The sequence below is a fragment of the Psammomys obesus genome, unplaced genomic scaffold (genome assembly GCF_907164565.1).
Source record: "Psammomys obesus unplaced genomic scaffold, mPsaObe1.curated_primary_1811, whole genome shotgun sequence".
NCBI classification, from domain to species: domain Eukaryota; kingdom Metazoa; phylum Chordata; class Mammalia; order Rodentia; family Muridae; genus Psammomys; species Psammomys obesus.
In genome coordinates, this window is record NW_026596463.1 from 3,184,128 (window position 1) to 3,206,473 (window position 22,346).

A 22,346-nucleotide genomic window follows, 5' to 3' on the forward strand; every position below is an offset into this window, starting at 1 on the left:
TCAATTTCATTGATAAAGTATCCAGTTTTGTGCCAATGCCCTGTTCTTTTTGTTACTATAGCTATATAGTATAACTTGAAATTTAGGACGGGGATACCACTATCAGTTCTTTCATTATTCAGGACTGTTTTAACTATCCGGTGCTTTCTCTATTCCATTAGAAGTTGGAAGAATTTTTTTCAGTTTCTGTGAAGAATTGTACTGGAATTTTGATGGGGATTGAATTGAATCTAGATTATTTCTAGTAGGATGGCCTCATTTTAGTGGAAATATTTTGACTTTCTCTCTGTTAATATTCTATTAGTATTGGCTGTGGGTTTTTGTAAATTACCTTTTAAGTTATGTCCTTTGTATCTGTAGACTCTCCAGGAGTTTTATCATGAAGGGATATTTGATATTTGATTCTGTCAAAGACCTTTTTCTTCATTTAGTGAGGTGATCTTTTTGTCTTTTGGTCCGTTTATGTGGTGCATTGCATTTATTGAATTATGTGTGTTGAATCATCTCTGCATATCTGAGATGAAGCCATTTTGATTGTGATAGATAATTTTTCTGATGTGTTCTTGGGTTTGGTTTATAAGTATTTGAGAATTTTTTCATGTATGTTCATGATATATTGGTCTATAATTTTTTTCTTTTTATTGGAACTTTATATGGTTTGGTATCGGTAATAGTAGCTTTGTAAGAAAGAATTAAGAAATGTCTCTTCAGTGTCTAAGGAATATTGGCATGTTCACTTAATATGTCCAGCACTGACCTTTTCGTCTGTGTCTGGTTGGGAGACTTTTAATTACTGCTTCTATTTCACTAGGGATTATGGGTCTGTTTTAATTACTTATTTCATCTGATTTAACATTGGTATGTCATAAATATCAAGAAATTCATCCATTTCTTTTAGGTTTTCTAGTTTGGTGGATTATAGATTTTTAAAGTTTGTCCTCCTTTCATCTCTAATTTTATTAATTTGGATCTTCTCTCTCAGTCAGTTAGTTCATTTGGCTAATAGTTCATCGGTCTTGCTGATTTACTCAACTCTTCATTTCATTAATTCTGTATATTGTTCTTTTGTTTCTATTTCATTGATTTCAGCCCCAGGTTTTATTATTTCTCGCCATCTAGTCTTTTTGGGTGTTATTTTTTTTTCTTGTACTGGAGCTTTCAGGCGAGTCAGTAAGTGTCTGATATGAGGTCCCTCCAATGTTTTTGGTGTAGGTATTTAATTCTATGAATTTGTCTCTTAGAACTACTTTCATTGTGTCCCATTTGTTTGAGTATGCTGTTTTTTCATTCTCATTCAATTCTAAAATGTCTTTAATTTCCTTCTTGATTTCTGCCTTGACCAGCTTTCCACTCAGTTCTGAGTTGTTCATTTTCCATGAGTTTGTATACTTTCTGTTAATGATTTTTACCTTAATCAATAGTGATCAGATAGGCTACAAGGTGTTACTTCAGTTTTCTTGTATTTTTTGAGATTTGCTTATGTCCAAGTATGTGACCAATTTTGGAGACAATTCCATGAGCTGCTGTGAAGAAAATATCTTCTCGGGTTTCTGTGAAATGTTCTGTAGATATGTGATGGATCTATTTGATATATGATGTTATTTAACTTTAGCATTTCTCTGTTTATTTTTCTCTAGGTTTATTTATTTTATTTATTGGTGAGAGCAATATATTGTAGTCACCCAAATCACTTTGTGAGGGTCACTGTGATTTTTAGGTGTAGTAGTGTTTCTTTGATACAGTTGACTGCCCTTATATTTGATGTATAAATGTTTTAAATTGCAATATTCTCTTGGTGCCTCTTTTTCCCTTTAATTAGTTTGTAGTATCCTCTGTCTCTTCTACTTAATTTTGGTTTGAAATCTATTTTGTCAGATGTTAAAATGGCTACACTCTCTTGCTTCTTTGTTCTATCCTTTTATCCGAAAGTGATGTCTGTCCTTGATTGTATAGTGTGTTTCTTGGGTGCAGCAAAATAGACACATCCTGTTTTTTAATCCAGCCTGATAGTCTGTGCCTTTTTATTGAGGAATTGATACCAGTAATATTGAGAGTTATCAAGGAGGAGTGTTTCTTGATTTTTGGTTACTTTGCTGTTACAGTGTGAGCTCCCTCCTCCACTTCATTTACTGTTCTAGGATTGTTCATTTCTTATGTTCTAGGGTGTAGTAACCTCTTCAGACTGGAGTTTTCCTTTTGGAAGTTTTTGTCTTTTGTAATTAAATTTTTATTTTTATATTAATTATACATTATTCACTTTGTATCCCAGCTGTAGCACCCTCCCTCAACCCCTTCCCCCAGTCTCACCCTCCATCCCTCATCAACTCCTATGCCCCTCTCCAAGTCCATGGATAGAGGAGGTCCTCCCGTTCCATCTGATCCTAGCTTACCAGGTCTCCAGAGCTAGCCACTGAGTTCATGTCAGAGACAGCCCCCGTTCTCCTTACTAGGGAGCCAATTTGGAGACTGAGCTGCCATGGGCTACATCTAAGCAGGGGTTCTAGGTTATATCCATGCATGGCCCTTGAATGGAGTATCAGTCTCAGAAAAGAACCCTGGGCCCAGATATTTTGGTTCTGTTGCTATCTTTGTGGAACTTCAGTCCCCTCCAGGTCGTTCTTTCTCCCCCTTCTTTCCTAAGATTCCCTGAACTCTGCTCAAAGTTTGGCTATGAGTCTCAGCATCTGCTTTGATACTCTGCTGGGTAGAGTCTTTCAGAGGCCCTCTGTGGTGGGCTTCTCACTTGTTGCATGTTTTTTTCTTCTTCCAATGTCTGTCCCATTTGCCTTTCTGCATGAGGATTGATACCCAGAGTCCTCCTTCTAGCTCAGCTTCTTTAGGTGTACAGATTTTTGTAGGTTTGTTATATGTCTAGTATCCACTTATAAGTGAGTATATACCGTGTGTGTCTTCAAGTACTATGTTGAAGAGATATGGAGAGAGTGGGCAGCCTTGCCTTGTCCCTGATTTCAGTGATATTGATTTAAGTTTCTGTTTAGTTTGAGGTAGGCTATAGGCTTGCTGTATATTGTCTTTACTATGTTTAGGTATGTGCCTTGTGTCCCTGTTATCTCCAAGACTTTAAACATGAATGGGTGTTGGATTTTGTCAAATAATTTTATGGCATCTAAGGAGATGATCATGTGGGGTTTTTCTCCTTCATTTTGTTTATATGATGGGTTACATTGATGGATTTCTGTATATAGAACCATCCCTGCATGCAGGGAATGAAGCCTACTTGGTCATGATGGATGATATCTTTTATATGTTCTTGGATTTGGTTTGCCAATATTTTATTAAGTATTTTTGCATCAATGTTTATAAGAGATATAGGTCTGAAGTTCTCTTTTTTTGTTGGGTCTTTGTGTGGTTTAGGTATCCAGTTGACTGTGGCTTCATTGAATGAATTTGGTAATGTTCCTTTTGTTTCTATTTTGTGGAATAATTTGAAGAGAATTGGAGTTAGCACTTCTTTGAAGGAATGGTAGAATTCTGCACTGAAACCATCTGTCCCTGGGCTATTTTTTGGAAGGGAGACTTTTGATGACTGCTTCTATTTCCTTGGGGGATATAGGACTATTCAATCTTACTGCCAGATCTTTATTTAATTTTGGTAAATGGGATATATCAAGAAAATTGTCCATTTCATTTAGATTTTCAAATTTTGTGCCATATATGCTTTTCTAGTAAGAACTAATGATTGATTGGATTTCTTCAGTGTCTGTTGTTATGTCCCTTTTTTCCATTTCTGATTTTGCTGATTTGGGTAGTTTCTGCCTTTTAGTTAGTTTGGCTAACAGTTTGTCTATCTTGTTGATTTTTCTCAAAGAACCAGTTATTGGTTTCATTGATTCTTTAAATAGTTTTATTTGATTCTAATTTATTTATTTCAGCCCTGAGTTTGGTTATTTCCAGCTGTCTACTCTTCTTGGGTGTGTCTGCTTCTTTTTTTCCCCTAGGGCTTTCAGGTAGGCCATTAAATTGCTTGTATGAGATATTTCAAATTTCTTCTTGAAGGCACTTAGTGCTATGAATTTTCCTCTTAGCACTGCTTTCATTGTGTCCCATAAGTTTGGGTATGTTGTGCCTTCATGTTCATTGAATTCTAGGAAATCTTTAATTTCTTTATTTCTTCCCTAACCCAGCTATCATTGAGTAGGGACTTGTTCAATTTCCATGTGTGTGTAGGCTTTTTGCCATTTCTGTTGTTGTTGAGGTCCAGCTGTAGTCCATGGTGGTCAGATAGAATACAAGGGATTATTTCAATCTTCTTGTATCTGCTGAGGCTTGCTTTATGACCAAATATATGGTCTATTTTGGAGAAGGTTCCATGAGGTGCTGAAATGAAGGTATACTCTTGAGTTTGGGTGAAAAGTTCTGTAGACATCTATTAGGTCCAATTGATTTAGGACCTCTGTAAGTGCCTTTCCCTGATAGATAATAGTGACCAATGAATGTTCGTTCCTTTTTTTTTTTTTTAAATCTTTTCTTTATTTTTTATTAATTACACTTTATTCATTTTGTATCCCCCCATAAGCCCCTCCCTCCTCCCCTGCCAATCCCACCCTCCCTCCCCTTTCTGCATGCATGCCACTCCCCAAGTCCACTGATAGGGGAGGTCCTCCTCTCCTTCTTTCTGATCTTAGTCTATCAGTTCTCATCAAAAGTGGCTGCATTGTCCTCTACTGTGGCCTGGTAAGGCTGCTCCCCCCCAGGGGGAAGTGATCAAAGAGCAGGCCAATCAGATTATGTCAGAGGCAGTCCCTCTTCCCATTACTATGTAACCCACTTGGACACTGAACTGCCATGGGCTACACCTGTGCAGGGGTTCCAGGTCATCTCCACAAATAGTCCTTGGTTGGAGTAGGAGTCTCTGGGAAGTTCCCTGTGTTCAAATTATCTTGTTCTGTTGCTCTGCTTGTGGAGTTCCCGTTCCCTCCAGCTCTTACTCTTTCCCACTTCTTACATAAAATTCCATTCACTCTGCCCATCAGTTGGCCATCAGGCTCAGCATCTGCTTTGACAGTCTATACTGCAGAAGCTTTCAGAGGCCCTCTGTGGCAGGTTTCAAGGTGGTTTCCTGTTTTCTTCTGGCTTTCAGAGGCCCTCTGTAGCGGGTTCCGAGGTTGTTTCCTATTTTCGTTTTCTTCTGATGTACATCCTCTTTGCCTTTCAGGATGGGGATTGAACATTTTAGTTAGGGTCCTCTCTTTTGCTTAGTTTGTTTAGATGTACAGCTTTTAGTGGGTTTATTCTATATTGTATGTTTATATGAGTGAGTATATACCGTGAGTGTCTTTTTGCTTCTGGGTCAACTCACTCAGGATGATCCTTTCCAGGTCCCACCATTTACCTGCAAATTTCATGATTTCCTTATTTTTCATTGCTGAGTAATACTCCATTGTATAGATGTACCACAGTTTCTGCATCCATTCTTCAGTTGAGGGGCATCTGGGTTGTTTCCAGCTTCTGGCTATTACAAATAAAGCTGCTACAAACATGGTTGAACAAATGTCCTTGTTGTGTACTTGCGCCTCTTTTGGGTATATGCCTAGGAGTGGTATGGCTGGATCTTGAGGAAGCACTATTCCTAGTTGTCTGAGAAAGCGCCAGATTGCTTTCCAGAGTGGTTGTACCAGTTTACATTCCCACCAGCAGTGGAGAAGGGTTCCCCTTTCTCCACAACCTCTCCAGCATGTGTTGTCCCTTGAGATTTTCATCTTGGCCATTCTGATGGGTGTAAGGTGAAATCTCAGGGTTGTTTTGATTTGCATTTCCCTAATGGCTAATGAGGTTGAGCATTTCTTTAAGTGCTTCTCTGCCATTCGATATTCCTCTGCAGAGAATTCTCTCTTTAGCTCTGTTCCCCATTTTTTAAGTGGATTACTTGGTTTGTTGCTTTTCAGCTTGTTTAGTTCTTTATATATATTGGATATGAGTCCTCTGTCAGATAGAGGGTTGGTGATGATTCTTTCCCAATCTGTAGGCAGTCGCTTTGTTTTGATGACGGTGTCCTTTGCTTTACAGAAGCTTTTCAATTTCATGAGGTCCCATTTATTGATTGTTGCTCTTAGAGCCTGTGCTGTTGGTGTTCTGTTCAGGAAGTTTTCTCCTGTACCAATGAGTTCTAGGGTATTCCCCACTTTTTTTTCTAGCCGATTTAATGTGTCTGGTTTTATGTTGAGGTCTTTGATCCACTTGGACTTCAGTTTTGTGCAGGGTGATAAGTATGGATCTATTTTCATTTTTCTACATGTAGACATCCAGTTGGACCAGCACCATTTGTTGAAGATGCTATCATTTTTTCCATTGTATGGTTTTGGCATCTTTGTCAAAAATCAGGTGTCCGTAAGTGTGTGGGTTTATTTCTGGGTCTTCTGTTCGATTCCATTGATCCACCATTCTGTTTCTATGCCAGTACCATGCAGTTTTTATAACTGTTGCTCTATAGTACAGCTTGAGATCAGGGATGGAGATACCTCCAGAAGATCTTTTATTGTAGAGGATTGTTTTAGCAATTCTCGGTTTCTTGTTATTCCATACAAAGTTGAGAATTTTTCTTTCCAGGTCTGTAAAGAATTGTGTTGGCAATTTGATGGGAATTGCATTAAATCTGTAGATTGCTTTTGGTAAGATGGCCATTTTTACTATGTTAATCCTGCCAAGCCATGAGCATGGGAGATCTTTCCATCTTCTCATATCTTCCTCTAATTCTTTCTTCAGACACTTGAAATTTTTTTCATACAAGTCTTTGACTTCCTTGGTTAGGGTTACACCAAGGTACTTTATGTCATTTGTGGCTATTGTGAATGGTGTTGTTTCTCTAATTTCTTTCTCAGCCCTTTTGTCTTTTGTATACAGGAGTGCTACTGATTTTTTTGAGTTAATTTTGTATCCGGCCACTTTGCTGAAGTGGCTGTAGGAGTTCCCTGGTAGAGTTTTTGGGGTCACTCATATATACTATCATATCATCTGCAAATAGTGATAATTTGACTTCTTCCTTTCCCATCTGTATCCCCTTGATCTCCTTCGACTGTCTTATTGCTCTAGCAAGGACTTCCAGCACTATGTTGAAGAGATATGGAGACAGTGGGCAGCCTTGTCTTGTCCCTGATTTCAGTGAGATTGCTTTTAGTTTCTCTCCGTTCAGTTTGATGTTGGCTATAGGCTTGCTGTATATCGCCTTTACTATGTTTAGATATGTGCCTTGTATCCCTGATCTCTCCAGTACTTTAAACATGAATGGATGTTGGATTTTGTCAAATGCTTTTTCAGCATCTAGGGAGATTATCATGTGGTTTTTTTCTTTCAGTTTGTTAATATGGTGGATCACATTGATGGATTTCCGTATATTGAACCACCCCTGCATACCTGGGATGAAGCCTACTTGGTCATAGTGGATAATATCTTTGATGTGTTCTTGGATCCGGTTTGCAAGTATTTTGTTAAGTATTTTTGCATCAATGTTCATAAGGGAGATTGGCCTGAAATTCTCTTTCTTTGTTGAGTCTTTGTGAGGTTTAGGTACCAAGGTGATTGTGGCTTCATAGAATGAGTTTGGTAATGTTCGTTCTGTTTCTATTTTGTGGAATAGTTTGAAGAGAATTGGAGTTAGCTCTTCTTTGAAGGTCTGGTAGAATTCTGCACTGAAGCCATCTGGTCCTGGGCTTTTTTTGGATGGGAGACTTTTGATGACTGCTTCTATTTCTTTGGGGGATATAGGACTATTTAGTTGATTTACCTGGTCCTGATTCAGCTTTGGTGAGTCAAATCGATCAAGAAAATTGTCCATTTCATTTAGATTTTCAAATTTTGTGGCATATAGACTTTTGAAGTAAGTCCTAATGATTGTTTGGATTTCCTCAGTGTCTGTAGTTATGTCCCCCTTTTCATTTCTGATTTTGTTGATTTGGGTGGTGTCTCTCTGCCTTTTAGTTAGCTTGGCTAAGGGTTTGTCTATCTTGTTGATTTTCTCAAAGAACCAGCTCTTGGTTTCATTGATTCTTTGAATTGTTTTATTTGTTTCTAATTGATTGATTTCAGCCCTGAGTTTGATTATTTCCAGCCGTCTACTCCTTTTTGGTGTGTCTGCTTCTTCTTTTTCTAGGGTTTTTAAGTGGGCCATTAAGTTGCTTGAATGAGCTGTCTCTAATTTCTTCTTGAAGGCACTTAGTGCTATGAACTTTCCTCTTAGCACTGCTTTCATTGTGTCCCACAAGTTAGGGTATGTTGTGTCTTCATTTTCATTGAGTTCTAGAAAGGCTTTAATTTCTTTCTTTATTTCTTCCCTGACCCAGCTGTCATTTAGTAACAAGTTGTTCAGTTTCCATGAGTGTGTAGGCTTTTTGCTATTTCTGTTGTTGTTGAAGTCCAGCTTTATTCCATGGTGATCAGACAGGATACAAGGGATTATTTCAGTCTTCTTGTATCTGTTGAGGCTTGCTTTGTGACCAACTATATGGTCTATTTTGGAGAAGGTTCCATGAGGTGCTGAGAAGAAGGTAAATTCTTTTGTGTTTGGGTGTAAAGTTCTGTAGATGTCTGTGAGGTCCATTTGATTCATGACCTCTGTCAGAGATATTGTTTCTTTGTTTAATTTCTGTTTTGTTGACCTGTCCTTTGTTGAGAGTGGGGTGTTAAAGTCTCCCACTATTAATGTGTGGGGATCTATATGTGGTTTAAATTTTATCAATGTTTCTTTTACAAATGTGGGTGCTCTTGTATTTGGGGCATAGATGTTCAGGATTGTGATGTCTTCCTGGTGGAATTTTCCCTTGATGAGTATGAAGTGTCCTTCCTCATCTCTTTTTATTATTTTTGGTTGAAAGTCTATTTTATCAGATATTAGAATGGCTACTCCTGCTTGTTTCTTGGGTCCATTTGCTTGGAAAGTCATCTTCCAACCTTTTACCCTCAGGTAATGTCTATCTTTGTGTCTTAGGTGTGTTTCTTGTATGCAACAGATTGCTGGGTTTTGTTTACGTATCCATTCTGTTAATCTGTGTCTTTTTACTGGAGAGTTGAGTCCATTGATGTTGAGAGAGATTAATGACCAGTGGCTGTTAGATCCTTTGATTTTGATGTTGGCTGTGTTCATAAGTTTGTGTGCTTGGTTGCTTTTTGTTTTGCTGTAGTAAGGTTAATTATTTCCTGTGTTTTCTTGACAGAAGCTAATTTTCTTGGGTTGTATTTTCCCTTCCAGTGTCTTCTGTAATGCTGGATTTGTGTGTAGGTATTGTTGAAATTTGTTTTTGTCATTGAATATCTTGTTTTCTCCGTCTATGAGGACTGAGAGTTTTGCAGGGTATAGTAGCCTGGGTTGACATCTGTGTTCTCTTAGGGTCTGCATGATATCTGTCCAGGCCCTTCTGGCTTTCATAGTTTCTGTTGAAAAGTCAGGTGTGATTCTAATGGGTTTGCCATTATATGTTACTAGGCCTTTTTCCCTTGCAGCTTTTAGTATTTTTTCTTTGTTCTGTATACTTCCTGTTTTGATTATTATGTGGCGGGAGGATTTTCTTTTCTGGTCAAATTTGTTGGGTGTTCTGTAGGCCTCATGTATCCTTATTGGCTTCTCCTTTAACTTGGGGAAATTTTCTTCAATGATTTTGTTGAAAATATTTTCTGGGCCTTGGAGAAGGGAGTCTTCTTTTTCCTCTATTCCTATTATTCTCAAATTTTGTCTTTTCATATTGTCTTGGATTTCTTGGACGGTCTGTGTCAGGAATTTTTTGGATTTCACATTTTCTTTGACAGATACATCGATTTCTTCCATTGTATCTTCTACACCTGAGATTCTTTCTTCCATTTCTTGTATTCTGTTGGTTATGCTTACCTCTGTAGTTCCTGTTTTCTTCCCTAAATTCTTCCTCTCCATTATTTCCTCCATTTGTGTTTTCTTTAATTTTTCTAGTTCTATCTTCAGGTCTTGAGTTGTTTTGTTTACCTCCTTCACCTGTCTGCTTGTATTTTCCTCTTTTTCTTTTAGTTCCTTCAACTCTGTCTCTTTGATTTCTTTCAGTGATTTAATTATTTCTTCTCTGAAGGCCACAAGCTGTTTGGCTGCATCTTCCCGTATTTCTTCACGGATGGCCCTAATTTGCTTGTCTTTATCTTCCTCCATTTCTTTACGGATAGCCATGATCTGTTTGGTTTTATCTTCCTCTAATTCTTTACGTATTTTATTTGTCTCCTCTATTATCCTCTTCATCAACATAGATGTAAGGTCCTCTTCTTGATTTTCTATTATGCTGCATTGTTCAGGGCTGTTCGCCCCTGGATGGCTGGGTTCTGGAGATGCCATATTGCTCTGTCTTTTGTTGGTTGAGCCTTTACGCTGACCTCTACCCATTGGGCTGATTTAGGTTTTGGCTGTTAGTTTCTGTGCTTCCTGGAGTCCTGAGGTAGGGAGTATCCCCTTGGCCGGAAGATGATTTTTCCTGAAGGAGTCCTTCTCTGATTTTTGGTTATGGTCACTGTATGGCCAGTGTTTCTCCGGAGATGCCACTGCTCACCTCAGGTTTATAGCCCTGAGTAGTAGCTGTGGTCTATGTTAGGCAGGGGGGGATCTCCTCTTACCCATAAAATTTCTCAAGACAGCTGCCCCACTGCTGGGTTTCTTGTTATAAATTTAGTGTGCTGCTGCTCACTAAATTTCCATGTACAGTCCTCTTGAAGAAACTGCTGATTCCCTAGCTATGGGGTTTTCTCCCAACAGGGAAACTCAGTCTGTTATCCTGGGGCACACAGTTCTGTCTGAGAAAGTGGGAGGTGCACTCAGCAAGTCTCTGGGCCAAAGGCTGATTTCTCTGCTCTGGACCTGGAGAATGTGCACCTAGGTTGATTTGGCACCTGGGGGCACTGTTCTGGTCTGGAGGCTGGGTGCCTCACTCTGGACCAGAAGCTGTGTGTCTCTGTCTGGGATGGCGGCTACAGGCACTGCTCTGGTCCAGATGCTGTGGGTGCAGCCCCCCTGAAGGATCAGGGATTCCTACAGTTTTGGCAGTCCAGCCAGGGACAACTGGCCGATCCCTGGCACAGTATCTGAGGGCTGCTGTAATGGCTCTTCGACTCCTGCAGGTCCGAGGATGCAGCTGTGTGTCCCAGTGCCCCAGGGGAACGCAACAATGGCGGCAGAGCACAGCGCTTCTGCCTGCACTAGAGTCTGCATGAGTCCAGGAAGTGTTTTGGTGCTGGGTGTCCTAAGCGTTAGAGCTGCTGACCCCCTCCGCTGGGGGTTTCCTCCTGCCAGAGACACGCAGTCTGGTGCCCTGTTGCCCTGGTGCCCACAGTTCTATCTGAGGCGGCGAATCACGCGCGCAGGCAGGGCTCTGTGCAGGCAGGCGCCTTTGTCCCTCCCGGCTCTGGGTCCGGGCTGGCTCCTGGGGCACCCGCGGAACCCGAGTCTTTTCCAGGGGATGTCTGGGTAACCTGGGGTCGGTCCCAATTGTTTCCTGCTCCGTGGGGTTATCTCTCGACTGGGAGATCCAGTCTATGGTGTTGTGGGCCCACAGTTCAGTCTGGGACCGTGACCAGATTGCGCTGGCGGGTAGCTCTGGGCTGGCGACCAAGCGCCTGGCGGAACGGGGATCTCTTCCGCGGTTTTGCCGGGTGAGTTAAAGCTGATCGAATCCCCCACCGTGGGGTATCCTCTCACCTGAGAAACACAACCACTTGTGTTTTATGGCCGCGAGTTCTGATTGCTGGTCACTGTGCCAATCCTGCTGTGCTGCTCCTCAGAATGAGAGTCCTCCCGGCGCTGCCATCTTGCCCCCTCCTCGTTCCTTTTATTGTAGAGTTGGTGGTGTTACTGTGATTCATTGCTTGTTTTCTTTTAATTTTTGTTGTGAAAGTTATTTGTATCCTGTTTTCTTGGGTGTAGTTGTTTTCATTGGATTGGAGTTTTCCTTCTAGTATCTTCTGTAGGGCTATGTATCTTCTGTGTTGCTATGTAGATATTGTTTAAATTTAGTTTTGCCATGGAATATTTTGCTTTCTTCATCTATGTTGATTGAAAGCTTGGCTGGGTATAGTAATCTGGGTTGGCAACTGTGGTTCCTTAAAGTCTGCATGACATCTGCCTGGACCCTTCTGGCTTTCATAGTTTCTGTTGAGAAGTCTGGTGTGATTCTGATAGGTCTACCTTTATATGTTAGTTGGCCTTTTTCCTTTGCTGCCTTTAATATTTTTTCTTTGTTCTGTAGGTGTAGTATTTTGACTATGATGTGAGATGAAGAGTTTCTTTTCTGCTCTATTTGGTGTTCTGCAGGCCTCTTGTATATTTACGGAGTTTCTTTCTTTAAGTTGGGAAAATTTTCTTAAAAAATATTTTGTGGGCCTTTGGAGTCTGAAATCTTCTTTTTCTTCTATTCCTATTATTCTTAGATTTCTTCTTTTCATGGCATCCTTGATTTCTTGGATATTTTATGTTTAGAATTTTTCCGATTTTACTTTTTCTTTGAGAAAAGTATCAATTTCAGCAAGTGTATCTTCAACACCTGACATTTTCTCTTCCATCTCTTATAGTCTATTGGTGATGCTTGCCTGTGTGGTTCCTGATCTTTTCTCTAAGTTCTCCAGCTTCAGGGTTTTCTTTGTTTGTGTTTTCTTTATTGATTCCAATTCTGTTTTCATGCCTTGCACCATTTCCTTCATTTGTTTGAATGTGGATTCCTGTCTTTCTGTCATGACTTCTATTTTTTTGTTCGTTTCCTCTCTCTATGCCACTAATTGTGCCTCTACTTGTATCTATTTGTTTGGGTGTAGTTGCCTGTATTTCTTTGAGAGCTTTGTTCATTTCCTCTTTATTTGCCTCCATTTTTGTGGCTACTTCTTTGAGAGCTATGTTGGTTTCCTCTTTATTTGCCTCCACTTGTATGGCTATTTCTCTGAGAGATTTATTCATTTCCTCTTTATGTGCCTCTAAGAACTGGGTAAGCATAGCTTTAAAGTCATTTTCCTTTGTTTCTGGTGAATTGAAATATCCGTTGATTTGGGGGGTTGCTGGTGAAGCCACAGTGTCCTGATTTTTGTTGGGTGTGTTTTTACGCTGACCTCTGGCCATCTGCTTATCTGTAACCTTCACTGTTTGTTCCTGGAGTCTGTAGTTCAGACTGGGTCCGTCTTTCTCTGGAGTGTTCTTCAGGAAGATGAGAGAGGTCCACTGGTTTGAGAGTGAGTGTTGGTGTGTCAGCTGTAGCCAATCAGGAAGGGCGCAGGCGCAGGTGCACAAGTGCTGGTGAGCAAGCATGGGTGTGTGCGTGGAAGTGTCTCTTGAAGGAGTGAGTGCTAGCACTTGGAATGTGGGGGAGGGTGCCGGCGCAGGAGGAGGTACAGATGCTAGCACTGTTTGCAGGTGCAATATACTTGTGCTGATTTCCTGAATACCTCAGTGGTGTTCAGTCCTGTCTTTCTGGTATTCAAATCTGTCTGGGCTCCAGGAGTTGTTTGCCTCGACTTCACTGGTAGACCCACAGAGCAGGGGCTTCAATGTTGATAATGCTGTCCCAAGAATCCCTGTGTTGCCGCAGAACTTGGGGGGTTGGTGTTGAGGTCTACTGGAAGTCCAGCCACTACCACAGAACTAGGAGGCCGCTGGCACAGATGCCTTCTGGAACCGCCTGGGGAGCTGCAGGCCTGATTGGCCTGGTGGAGCCACCGGCACTGCGCTCTGTGCTAGGAGCTAGGGCCAGGCACCTCACTCTGTGGCTGACGGGGTGAGCCACCTCTGTAGCCTCCTCCAAGGAGGGAAAAGGGGAAGCCTGTTGAGGGCACGTGCTGAGGGATTGAGTATTCTCTGTCTCAAATCTCAAGCGGGGTATTGTGGGCTAGGAGCTGTGCTCCACAGCTGCACCGCCACTGTTGACTATGAAAGCCTGTTAAAGGGGAGGTGCCTGGGAATTGAGTTCCCAGGAGAAGTCCGTGGTTGACCTGAATCGTAATGGTCTCAGCCCAGGGTTTGTCCCCTTTCTCCCAGGAAGCCTCAATATCAATGTTCTGAGTTCAGTTGCTCCTCCACTTACCAGTTTCAGAGTTTCAGATCCTCTGCTCCTCAGATATGGTACGCACTGGTTGCTACCATCTTGGATCCCAGTTTTTTGTTTTCTTTTTATGAGCTGGATTGGTAACTAGAAATTAAGTTTGGCTTTCTTGTGGAATGCATTTCTTCCTCCATTAATTATGATTATTTTTTTTTTCTGGGTATAGTCTGGACTGATATCTGTAGTCTCTCAGAGTTTGTAGAATATTTTTCCAGGCCTTCCTGGCTTTTAGAGTCTCCATTGAGAAATCATTTACTTTCTAATGAACTTGCTTTTATGTTGCTTAGTCTTTCTCCCTGCAGCTTTTAATATCCTTTTATTGTTCTGCACATTTAGTTGAGAGGAATTTATTTCTGGTCATCTGTTTGGTCATCTGCATGCTTCTTGTACCTTGATTGGCAATTCTTTGAATTGGGGAAATTTTCTTCTATGAATTTGTTAAAATAGTCTCTGTGGCTACATTTTTTTTTTTTTTTTAGATTTAACATTTTCTTTGCCTGCACTATCTATTTCTTCTACCTTGTCTTCAGTCTGATATTCTTTCTCCTGTGTCTTGTACTCTGATGGTGAGGCTTACTTTTGAGGTTTTTGTTTGACTTCCTAAAATTTTCGTTTCCAGTTATATTTCAGTTTGAGTTTTCTTTAATAGTTGGTTTTCTTTCTTTGTTAAATTCTGCTTTCATGTCTTAAGTTATTTTTATTGCTCATTCAACGGTGTGTTTGTTTTCACAGAGTTCAGTAAGGGCTTTATTCAAATCCTCTTTAGGATTCTTGAACATATTCATGATAGTTATTTTGAAGTCCTTATCGTGTGCTTCAGTTATAGTGCATTTCTCAGAGCCTATTGCAGCAGGGTTACTGTCTTCTGCTAGAGGATACTGACTCCTGCTGTCCTGGCTCTTCATGTTTGTGTTTTGTGTTGGGATCTAGGCTTCTGGAGTTGTAATGTTTGAGGTATTTCTTGTTGACAACTGGTTTTGCCTTTGTTCTTTTCTTTGGTTGCAGCTGCCCTCTTTGGATCCTAAGCAATAGTTATAGCTGTTGGGTCCCTGGTACAGAATGCTTCTACAGGCCAGGGGTAGCAGAAACACGTAGAGATAGACTAAGAGGAAAAGGCTGAGAAAAGCCATAGGAAAAATTCTGGGTGGCAGGTGAGTTTGTACCAAGAAGCAGAGGTCCCAGGAATGCAGGTAGGGTGTGAGGAGAGACTTCTGCAAGCAGGCAGCTATAGAGCTAAGAGTAAGTCTGTAGACAGTGTAATAAATGACAGGAAGTATAATGAAATTTTACTACCAGAGTCCCATCCCAGTGTGACTGGGGGTCCCTAGTAGAAAGTGTTTCTGAAGATAGTAGGCTGATTCCAAGGAATGAAGATGGCCTAAAAGAGAAGACTGAGAGGGTTGGCAGAAAAGGTCTAGTCTTTGGGGTCTCCACCAAGAGGCAGAATCCCCAAGGCCATAGGGTAGGATGAGGAGCTCCCACAGGGCAGGTTGCAATTAGACAAGCAATACGTAAGTAAGCTTAAGTTTGCTTTTTTAAAAAAATATTTATTTATTATTTATATGGTATTCTGCCTGCACACCAGAAGAGGGCACCAGATCTTGTTATAGATGGTTGTGAGCCACCATGTGGTTGCTGGGAATTGAACTCAGGACCTTTGGAAGAACAGCCAGTGCTCTTAACCTCTGAGCCATCTCTCCAGCTCCCAAGTTTGCTTTTTTAATGCATTCTTTATTTCTTCCTAAGTAGTTTTCCTAATAAGCAAGTGAATTTCTATCAACTGATGAGAAATTGACTGTTGGCCATTTCTAGGAGATTTTGAGTGTCTCCTAGCTTCAATTCTCTTTTATTGTAAACAGTATAATTTTGAAATGTTCCCATTTAATTGAGAATCGCAATCATATTACTGTTGCTGTAAGATTTCAATCTTGATGAGGGTGATCTAAAGAGAACGCTTTTGTATTTTCTGTGAATTCCTTTTCTTTTACATATATTTCACATATATTCTTTTCTTATTCTGCTTATATCTTACTCTACTAGTTGTTTGCCTGTCTAACTTCTTCTTGCCCTCATATATACTAGTGCTGTTATCACAGCCTGGGTTCAATATCAGCACCTATAAACTTTGTTAGGAAGGCAAGCTATTTCTGCAATGCTTTTTCCTAAAACAGTAGCTCTTAAAGTATATACTGTAGGTTCCTGGTATATCCTTGAGACCATTTTATGTGAAGTTAAAGCTATGTTTTATAATACTAGAATGTTATTTGTTCTAATTCACTTGTTAGTATTCAGTGGAATTTTTCCCAAAGGCCACTTCCTAGCTAATAAAATATACATTTTATATCCCTCTTTAATTATTTTCTGTTTTAATTCTAAAATAATAAATGGTGATAGATACAATGTGTACAAACAAAAAATGTTTGGGTTCCTCAAGAGTACGAATAGGTCCTGAGGCCAAAAAGTTTGAGAACCAATGAAGCCAATGTCAGTGAGGGACTTGTGCTTAACCAAAAGACAAATGTGAAGGGTGAGATGAGTCACTCTGTACCTTAGTCTTTCAGAGTCAGAGGTGTTAGAATTGAAAGTGCCTAGGCATGTGTTTTGTCTGGGAGATCCTTCTCCCAGAAAATACCTTGAGACAGATTCAGAACACAAATGAACTAACTACATTCTCAAGTCTCATGGAAGTATGATTATTCAAAAACAATCTTGTACTCTATAGCTAAGGGAGCCTGAGTAGAACTTACTCCCATATATTAATTTCTTACACCCTTTTTTTTAAACCAGGTAAGCAAACTAAAAATTAAGTAACAGTAGTCTTATTCAGCTGCCAATCACTACCTTTGAACCAGTATAGTAGTGTTATCAAAATTCTGTTTTAATTTTAAGCTCACTCAAATAATAATGTTATATTCTTTTTTTTTAATAAAAGGCAAATTGGGTCCAGAGAGTTGTCAGAAGTTAAGAGCACTTGTTGCCCCTTCAGAGAACTGGGCTTCAGTTCCCAGTACCCACACGGTGACTCACAACCATCTATAGCCAGTCCCCGGGGATGTGTAACTCCAGTCCCAGGCACCCAGTGCTTTTTATGACGTCAGGCACCAGGCAGGCATGCAGTGCACCCATATCACTCAGGCAAAACACAGACGTAAAACAAGTAAATTTAAAGATGTTCTAAAGGCAAACTTGCATTAAGTGTCAGATTTCTTGCAAAGGAAAAAATATAGACTTTATTGTACTTAAAGCTGATTTACATTGAGAAAGAATCTTTTATATCCAAATGTTTGAAGAGAATTTTCTGTGTTAATATTTTTTTCTTGTTCTTACAGAGTATCCATGGAATCATTTAAACACGGGGCCCTGAGAGAACAACTGGCTAACTTGGCCACAAGACAAAAGAGTCTTTTAGTTGTAGCAAAGAAACAGAAAAAGATAAGACTGAAGATTCAAAACTATAAGAATGCCACATCATTATCTGGTATTAGTGTAAGGAAGCTTCCATGTAGCTCAGACATCTCTAGTGAGAAGAACCAAGAGCCTCCTAGTGTGGAAAACTTAGCATATCCCCAGCCAAGCTCATTTTCTCCTGTCAGTCTTGCTTATAGAAGCGTGCAACAAATACCATTGTCTCTGGAAATACAGAGTGACAGCCAGAATACTAACATTTGTTTAAATACAGAGGCAATGAGAAGAGAAGAATTCTCTGGAAATGAAATTAATTCTAAACAAAATGTACAGGATTGTATCTTGGGTGGGTTATTGAAATTTAGGCACTCAGATAGCCCTGAGAAAATTACATTATCATCCCAGCCTGCTGTTCTTACTCCTCAAATAGAAAATATTTTTACAGAAACTACAGTCAAAGGCAATGGATTTGATAGTTCTCCTTCAATAACTGGCACTATAAATATTTCAGAAAATAAAAGTATATTTTCCCAAAATGATGCCTGTTCACCAGCTGTTCCTCAGAATCAGGATCTTTTACATTGTAATCCAAAAAGAAGAAACAAGAAAACAGCTTCCCAGCAACCATCTGGGGGAATAGCAGAGCCTCTGGCACCTCAGGTGATGGCTGTCTTGGACACTGAGACTGTGCATCAGACAAAGCCCCATCTTAAAAAGACAGCTTCTGTTGCTTCACATGCAAATAGCATTCCAATTTCTCCTTCCTCTGTGTCTGCCCAGCAGCATTCTACTAAAAAGGCTTCACCACACAGCCCAACTCCCAGAAAGAAGAATGTGCAGCTGAAAGACTTGATACTATGTGGAAGAATTAATCCAGGAAATAACGTTCTGGAATTCAAAACACAGGTATTTTTTTTCTCTGAAGTCTTGCAGATTTTATAAGTAGTGATGGTGTAGCATAGAATAGGCATATAGGAAATAAGATTTGGCTGTGCTTTCTAAATGGAGGAACATAACTATTAAATTCCTAGGAAGCAAATCCCTACCTTATTCTGGAATTGCCCTGATAGAATTTAGTCATAACCACCTTTGTTTCTCAACTGCAGTCTGTCAGTTATATTGTAGCAGGAAGAATTTAAGAGGAAATTTCACATAGAACCCAGGACCACCAGCCTACAAATGGCACCACCTACAGTGGGTTGGGCCTTCCCCCACTGGTCACTAATTGAGAAAATTCCTTATAGCTGGATCTCATGAAAGCATTTTTCTCAACTGAGGATCTTTTCTCCTTGATGTGTCTTGTGTCAAGTTAACACACAAAACCAGATAGGACACCATAGTTTTTCAGTTCACCTGATAGATACTTATGTTGTTTCCAGCTATTGGCTATTACATGTAAAGCTGCTATGAATTTTGTTATATGGGTTTTGGTATGAAATAAGACTTTCATTTTTCTTTGGTAAATACCTGTGAGTGGAGTTCTTGAATCCTGCTGCAATTGTTTGTAAAGTCTAATGAACGTGCCCCTTGTACATGAGAGTTGTAGGTGTCCCACATCACCACCAGTGCCTAGGGTGATCAGTCCTTAATCTTAGTCTTGCTAACGTACAGTGTAGATAGATGCATGTATGATGTGTTAGATAGCATGTATATATGTGTGCTGCTTATCACCGTGGATTTGTGTTTTGGTTTTGGTTTTTGACAGGGTTTCTCTGGGTAGCTTTGGTTGTTCTGGACTTGCTCTGTAAACTAGGCTGGCCTCGAACTCGAACAGTGATTGGACTGTCTCTGCCTCCCTGAGTGCTGGGATTAAAGGTGTGTGCCACCATGCCTAGCTATCAATGTGGTTTTAGTTTTTGATTCGAGTATTGATTGGTTCAGATCCACTGCCAATTTTTCTAGCTGGTTCTTCATGTGCTTTTTAAGAATTATTTGGGTAAGTAGGTTTTCCTCTTAATGCCATAGCCTTGGTAGGCTCAAAGATTAACTAGGTTTCCAGTACCAAGCATGATTTCCCTCCTGTTGAACAGATGTTAGGTCTAATTAGGCAACTATTGGTTAGTGTCAAGGTATAACTGCCATCTTTCAGGGTTGGTCGTATTTATGATTCATAGACAGCACAGCGAGGGAGGATTGTTTGTTGTTTCCCTCCCTTGTCAGCACACGTAGCACCTTTAGGTTCTATGAAAGCTATCTGTGAAGGCTTTCTGGACAAATCTAGCTCAAACCTTCTCTAGCTCAGTCCTGTGTCCAAAGTGCATGGTGTCTTCAATAATAGAGACTTAACCTTCAGCCTCTGGGAGACAACAGGGCAACAGCAATAGTTTGTATTGTTTTGGGAATCTCTTGGACTTCCATAACCAACAACGAAAGAGGTTTCATTTAAGGTGCGTGTGTGCGTGTGTGTGTACGCATGCACGCGCGCGCATGAGAAAGAGAAACAGACCAGCCGACAGACAGATTTATCTGTCCTCCCTTTTCCTTCTGTATTGACCTCCCTCCCTACTTCCTAACTAAGGCCACCTTTCCATTTTCTCCATTTCCCCTTCATTGCACTTGTATCCTGCTATTCCCTCTCTAGCAACCCCTCCTGATGGTTTTGTTTTACTTTCCTGGTTTCTGTAGTTACTCTGGATTATGTATTCACATCCAAAGATTCAGAGCTAGGAACCATAGATGAGAAAGAACATGTAATGCTTGTTTTTCTGTCTGGATTACCTCACTCAATTGAATATTTTCTAGTTGCATCTATTTATCTGCAAATGTCATGATTAATTTTTTCCTACAACATATGGACCATATTTTCTTTTTTCCTTGTTGCTTTGTTTTTTGTTGGTTTTTCTATTTTGTTTTTTGAGACAGGGTTTTTCTGTGCAGCCTGAGTTGTCTTGGACTGGCCTTGCAGATCAGGCTGGCCTCAAACTCACAGAGATCCCCGTGTCTGCCTTCCCAAGTGCTGGGACATGGAGTTGGAGGGAGGACATGATGTAATTATATTTTAATTAAAAATTAAAAAACAAAAAAAATCTATGTTCCAAATGAAAGTGAACAAAAAAAATGGTTTGTCTCACTCAAAATGACAATAGTTTTCTCATAGAATCCTGACAGTGTTCTCTTAAAGCCAAGGTAGTGAGTTTTAGTAGTTGAAATTGTGGGGTTATGGTGGTGACTTAGGTGTCATTACTGTGGCACATGATCTTGTGGCTTCATAAATTACATTTCCCAAGGGACATAATTGACAAGGGTTAAAGACTGAGCATTATTTTTATAGTTTTATGGCTAAGATTTATTCGAAATTAATTTTCATATTAATTTAAATATAAACTAGAATTATATATGAACATATATGTGGGACTATAATTTTTATATATGGGTATGCATGTTTTTATCTATTTTTGAGACAGTATCTTACTCTGTATCCCAGGATGGACCAGAACTCTTCCTGTAGCTAATATTAACTTGTGGTGATCCTCCTGCCTCAGCCTCCAAGTTCTGGGATTACATGTATAAGCCACCAATCCCAAGCCCTTTCACATTTTCTAATTTGGATAACCAGTTGGCCTGGCATCATAAGTTGAAAGAGGCACTCTTGTTTCAATAAACTGCCTATGAGTCTGTGTGAAAAAACAACAACAAAATAAAAACAGCTGTTTATATATTAATATATATTCCCTATTGTTTCATCATTTGTCTTTTGCTTTCTGTTAGTAGTAAGCTGCCTTGATTATTGTTGAAATTCAGTTAGTGCTAGCCTCCTGGGTTGTTTTTGTTTTTTCATTTTTTTTTAAAGTTATTTAATTAAATTTTTATTTTTTATGTTAATTAGTTTATTCACTTTATATCCCAGCTGTGGCTACCTCCCTCCTCTCCTCCCAATCCCATCCTTCCTCCCTCATCTCCTACCATGCCCCTCCCTCAGTCCACTGATAGGGGAAGTCCTCATCCCCTTCACTCTGACCCTAGACTATCAGGTTTCATTTCTTTCTTTTTTTAGTATTTCATTTCTTATGTATGTTCTAGGCAAATATTATACCACTGAGCTATCCCACCAGCCTTTGGTGTTTTTAAATACATAATTGTGCTATTTTTATTTTAGCCTAGGCTGCCCTTAAGCTCATAATCCCCCTTCCTCTGCCTCCCAAGTGCTGGGATTATAGGTGTGCATGTATAAGCCACCTAAGTAGAAATTTCTGCTTATTCTTGTTAAGTCTAGTGTTCAATTTTATAGTAGTTGAATCTTGTCTTTTGAATTGATATTCTGCTCATTTGATTTCTGTACCTCCTTGTTAAAAGTAAGACAATGAAGTCGCCAAGTATCCTTATTAATCTGTCTGTTTTTCCTCAAGTTTTGCTTCCTGTGTTTTGGAGCTCTTCTGAGTCTAAGCACATGTGTGCCTATAATTGTTACATCTGTCTGAAGCAGTAGCCCTTTTAGCATCATAAAATTTCTATTTTTAGTAATTTTTAGCTTAAAGTATTTTTATTAGGAGTGTAGCCATTTCGGTTTCCTTGTGTTTTTTGTTGATATGAGAAATGCATCCATCTTTTAATTTTCAACTTACTTACTTCCTTTAATATGAAGTCTGTCTATTGTATAAATTATATAGGTGGATCTTGTTTATTGAATCTAGCCTGACAATACCTGCCTTTTGATGAGTTATTTAAACAAGTTAATGTTGTTATTAATATTGTTGAATTTGTACCTGTTAATTTTTATTGGATCCCATATAATGCTGGATATTTTTACATTCTTAATATTGTTTGGAGGATTTGTTGGCCCTTTGAGTATTTTTAAAGTAGAGCAGTGTCAAATTTAGGACTAATTTTTTTTCTTAGTGAATCAGAACTTTCTGATGAAATTTTCTAATGATACCATTAGTCTTGAGGGTTTTTTTTTTTTTT

The 22,346-nt window shown here is 39.6% G+C and overlaps 1 protein-coding gene across 1 annotated transcript in view; it reads left to right on the top strand.

The window, feature by feature from the left end:
* Positions 1–22,346, top strand: part of Ankrd31 (ankyrin repeat domain 31) — a 130,479-nt gene that overhangs the window by 94,033 nt on the left and 14,100 nt on the right. The window contains exons 22-23 of the mRNA XM_055598402.1: positions 17,369–18,350; positions 19,347–19,380. Of these exons, the coding sequence (XP_055454377.1) occupies positions 17,369–18,350; positions 19,347–19,380 (1,016 nt within the window). The remainder of the gene's footprint in view (positions 1–17,368; positions 18,351–19,346; positions 19,381–22,346) is intronic.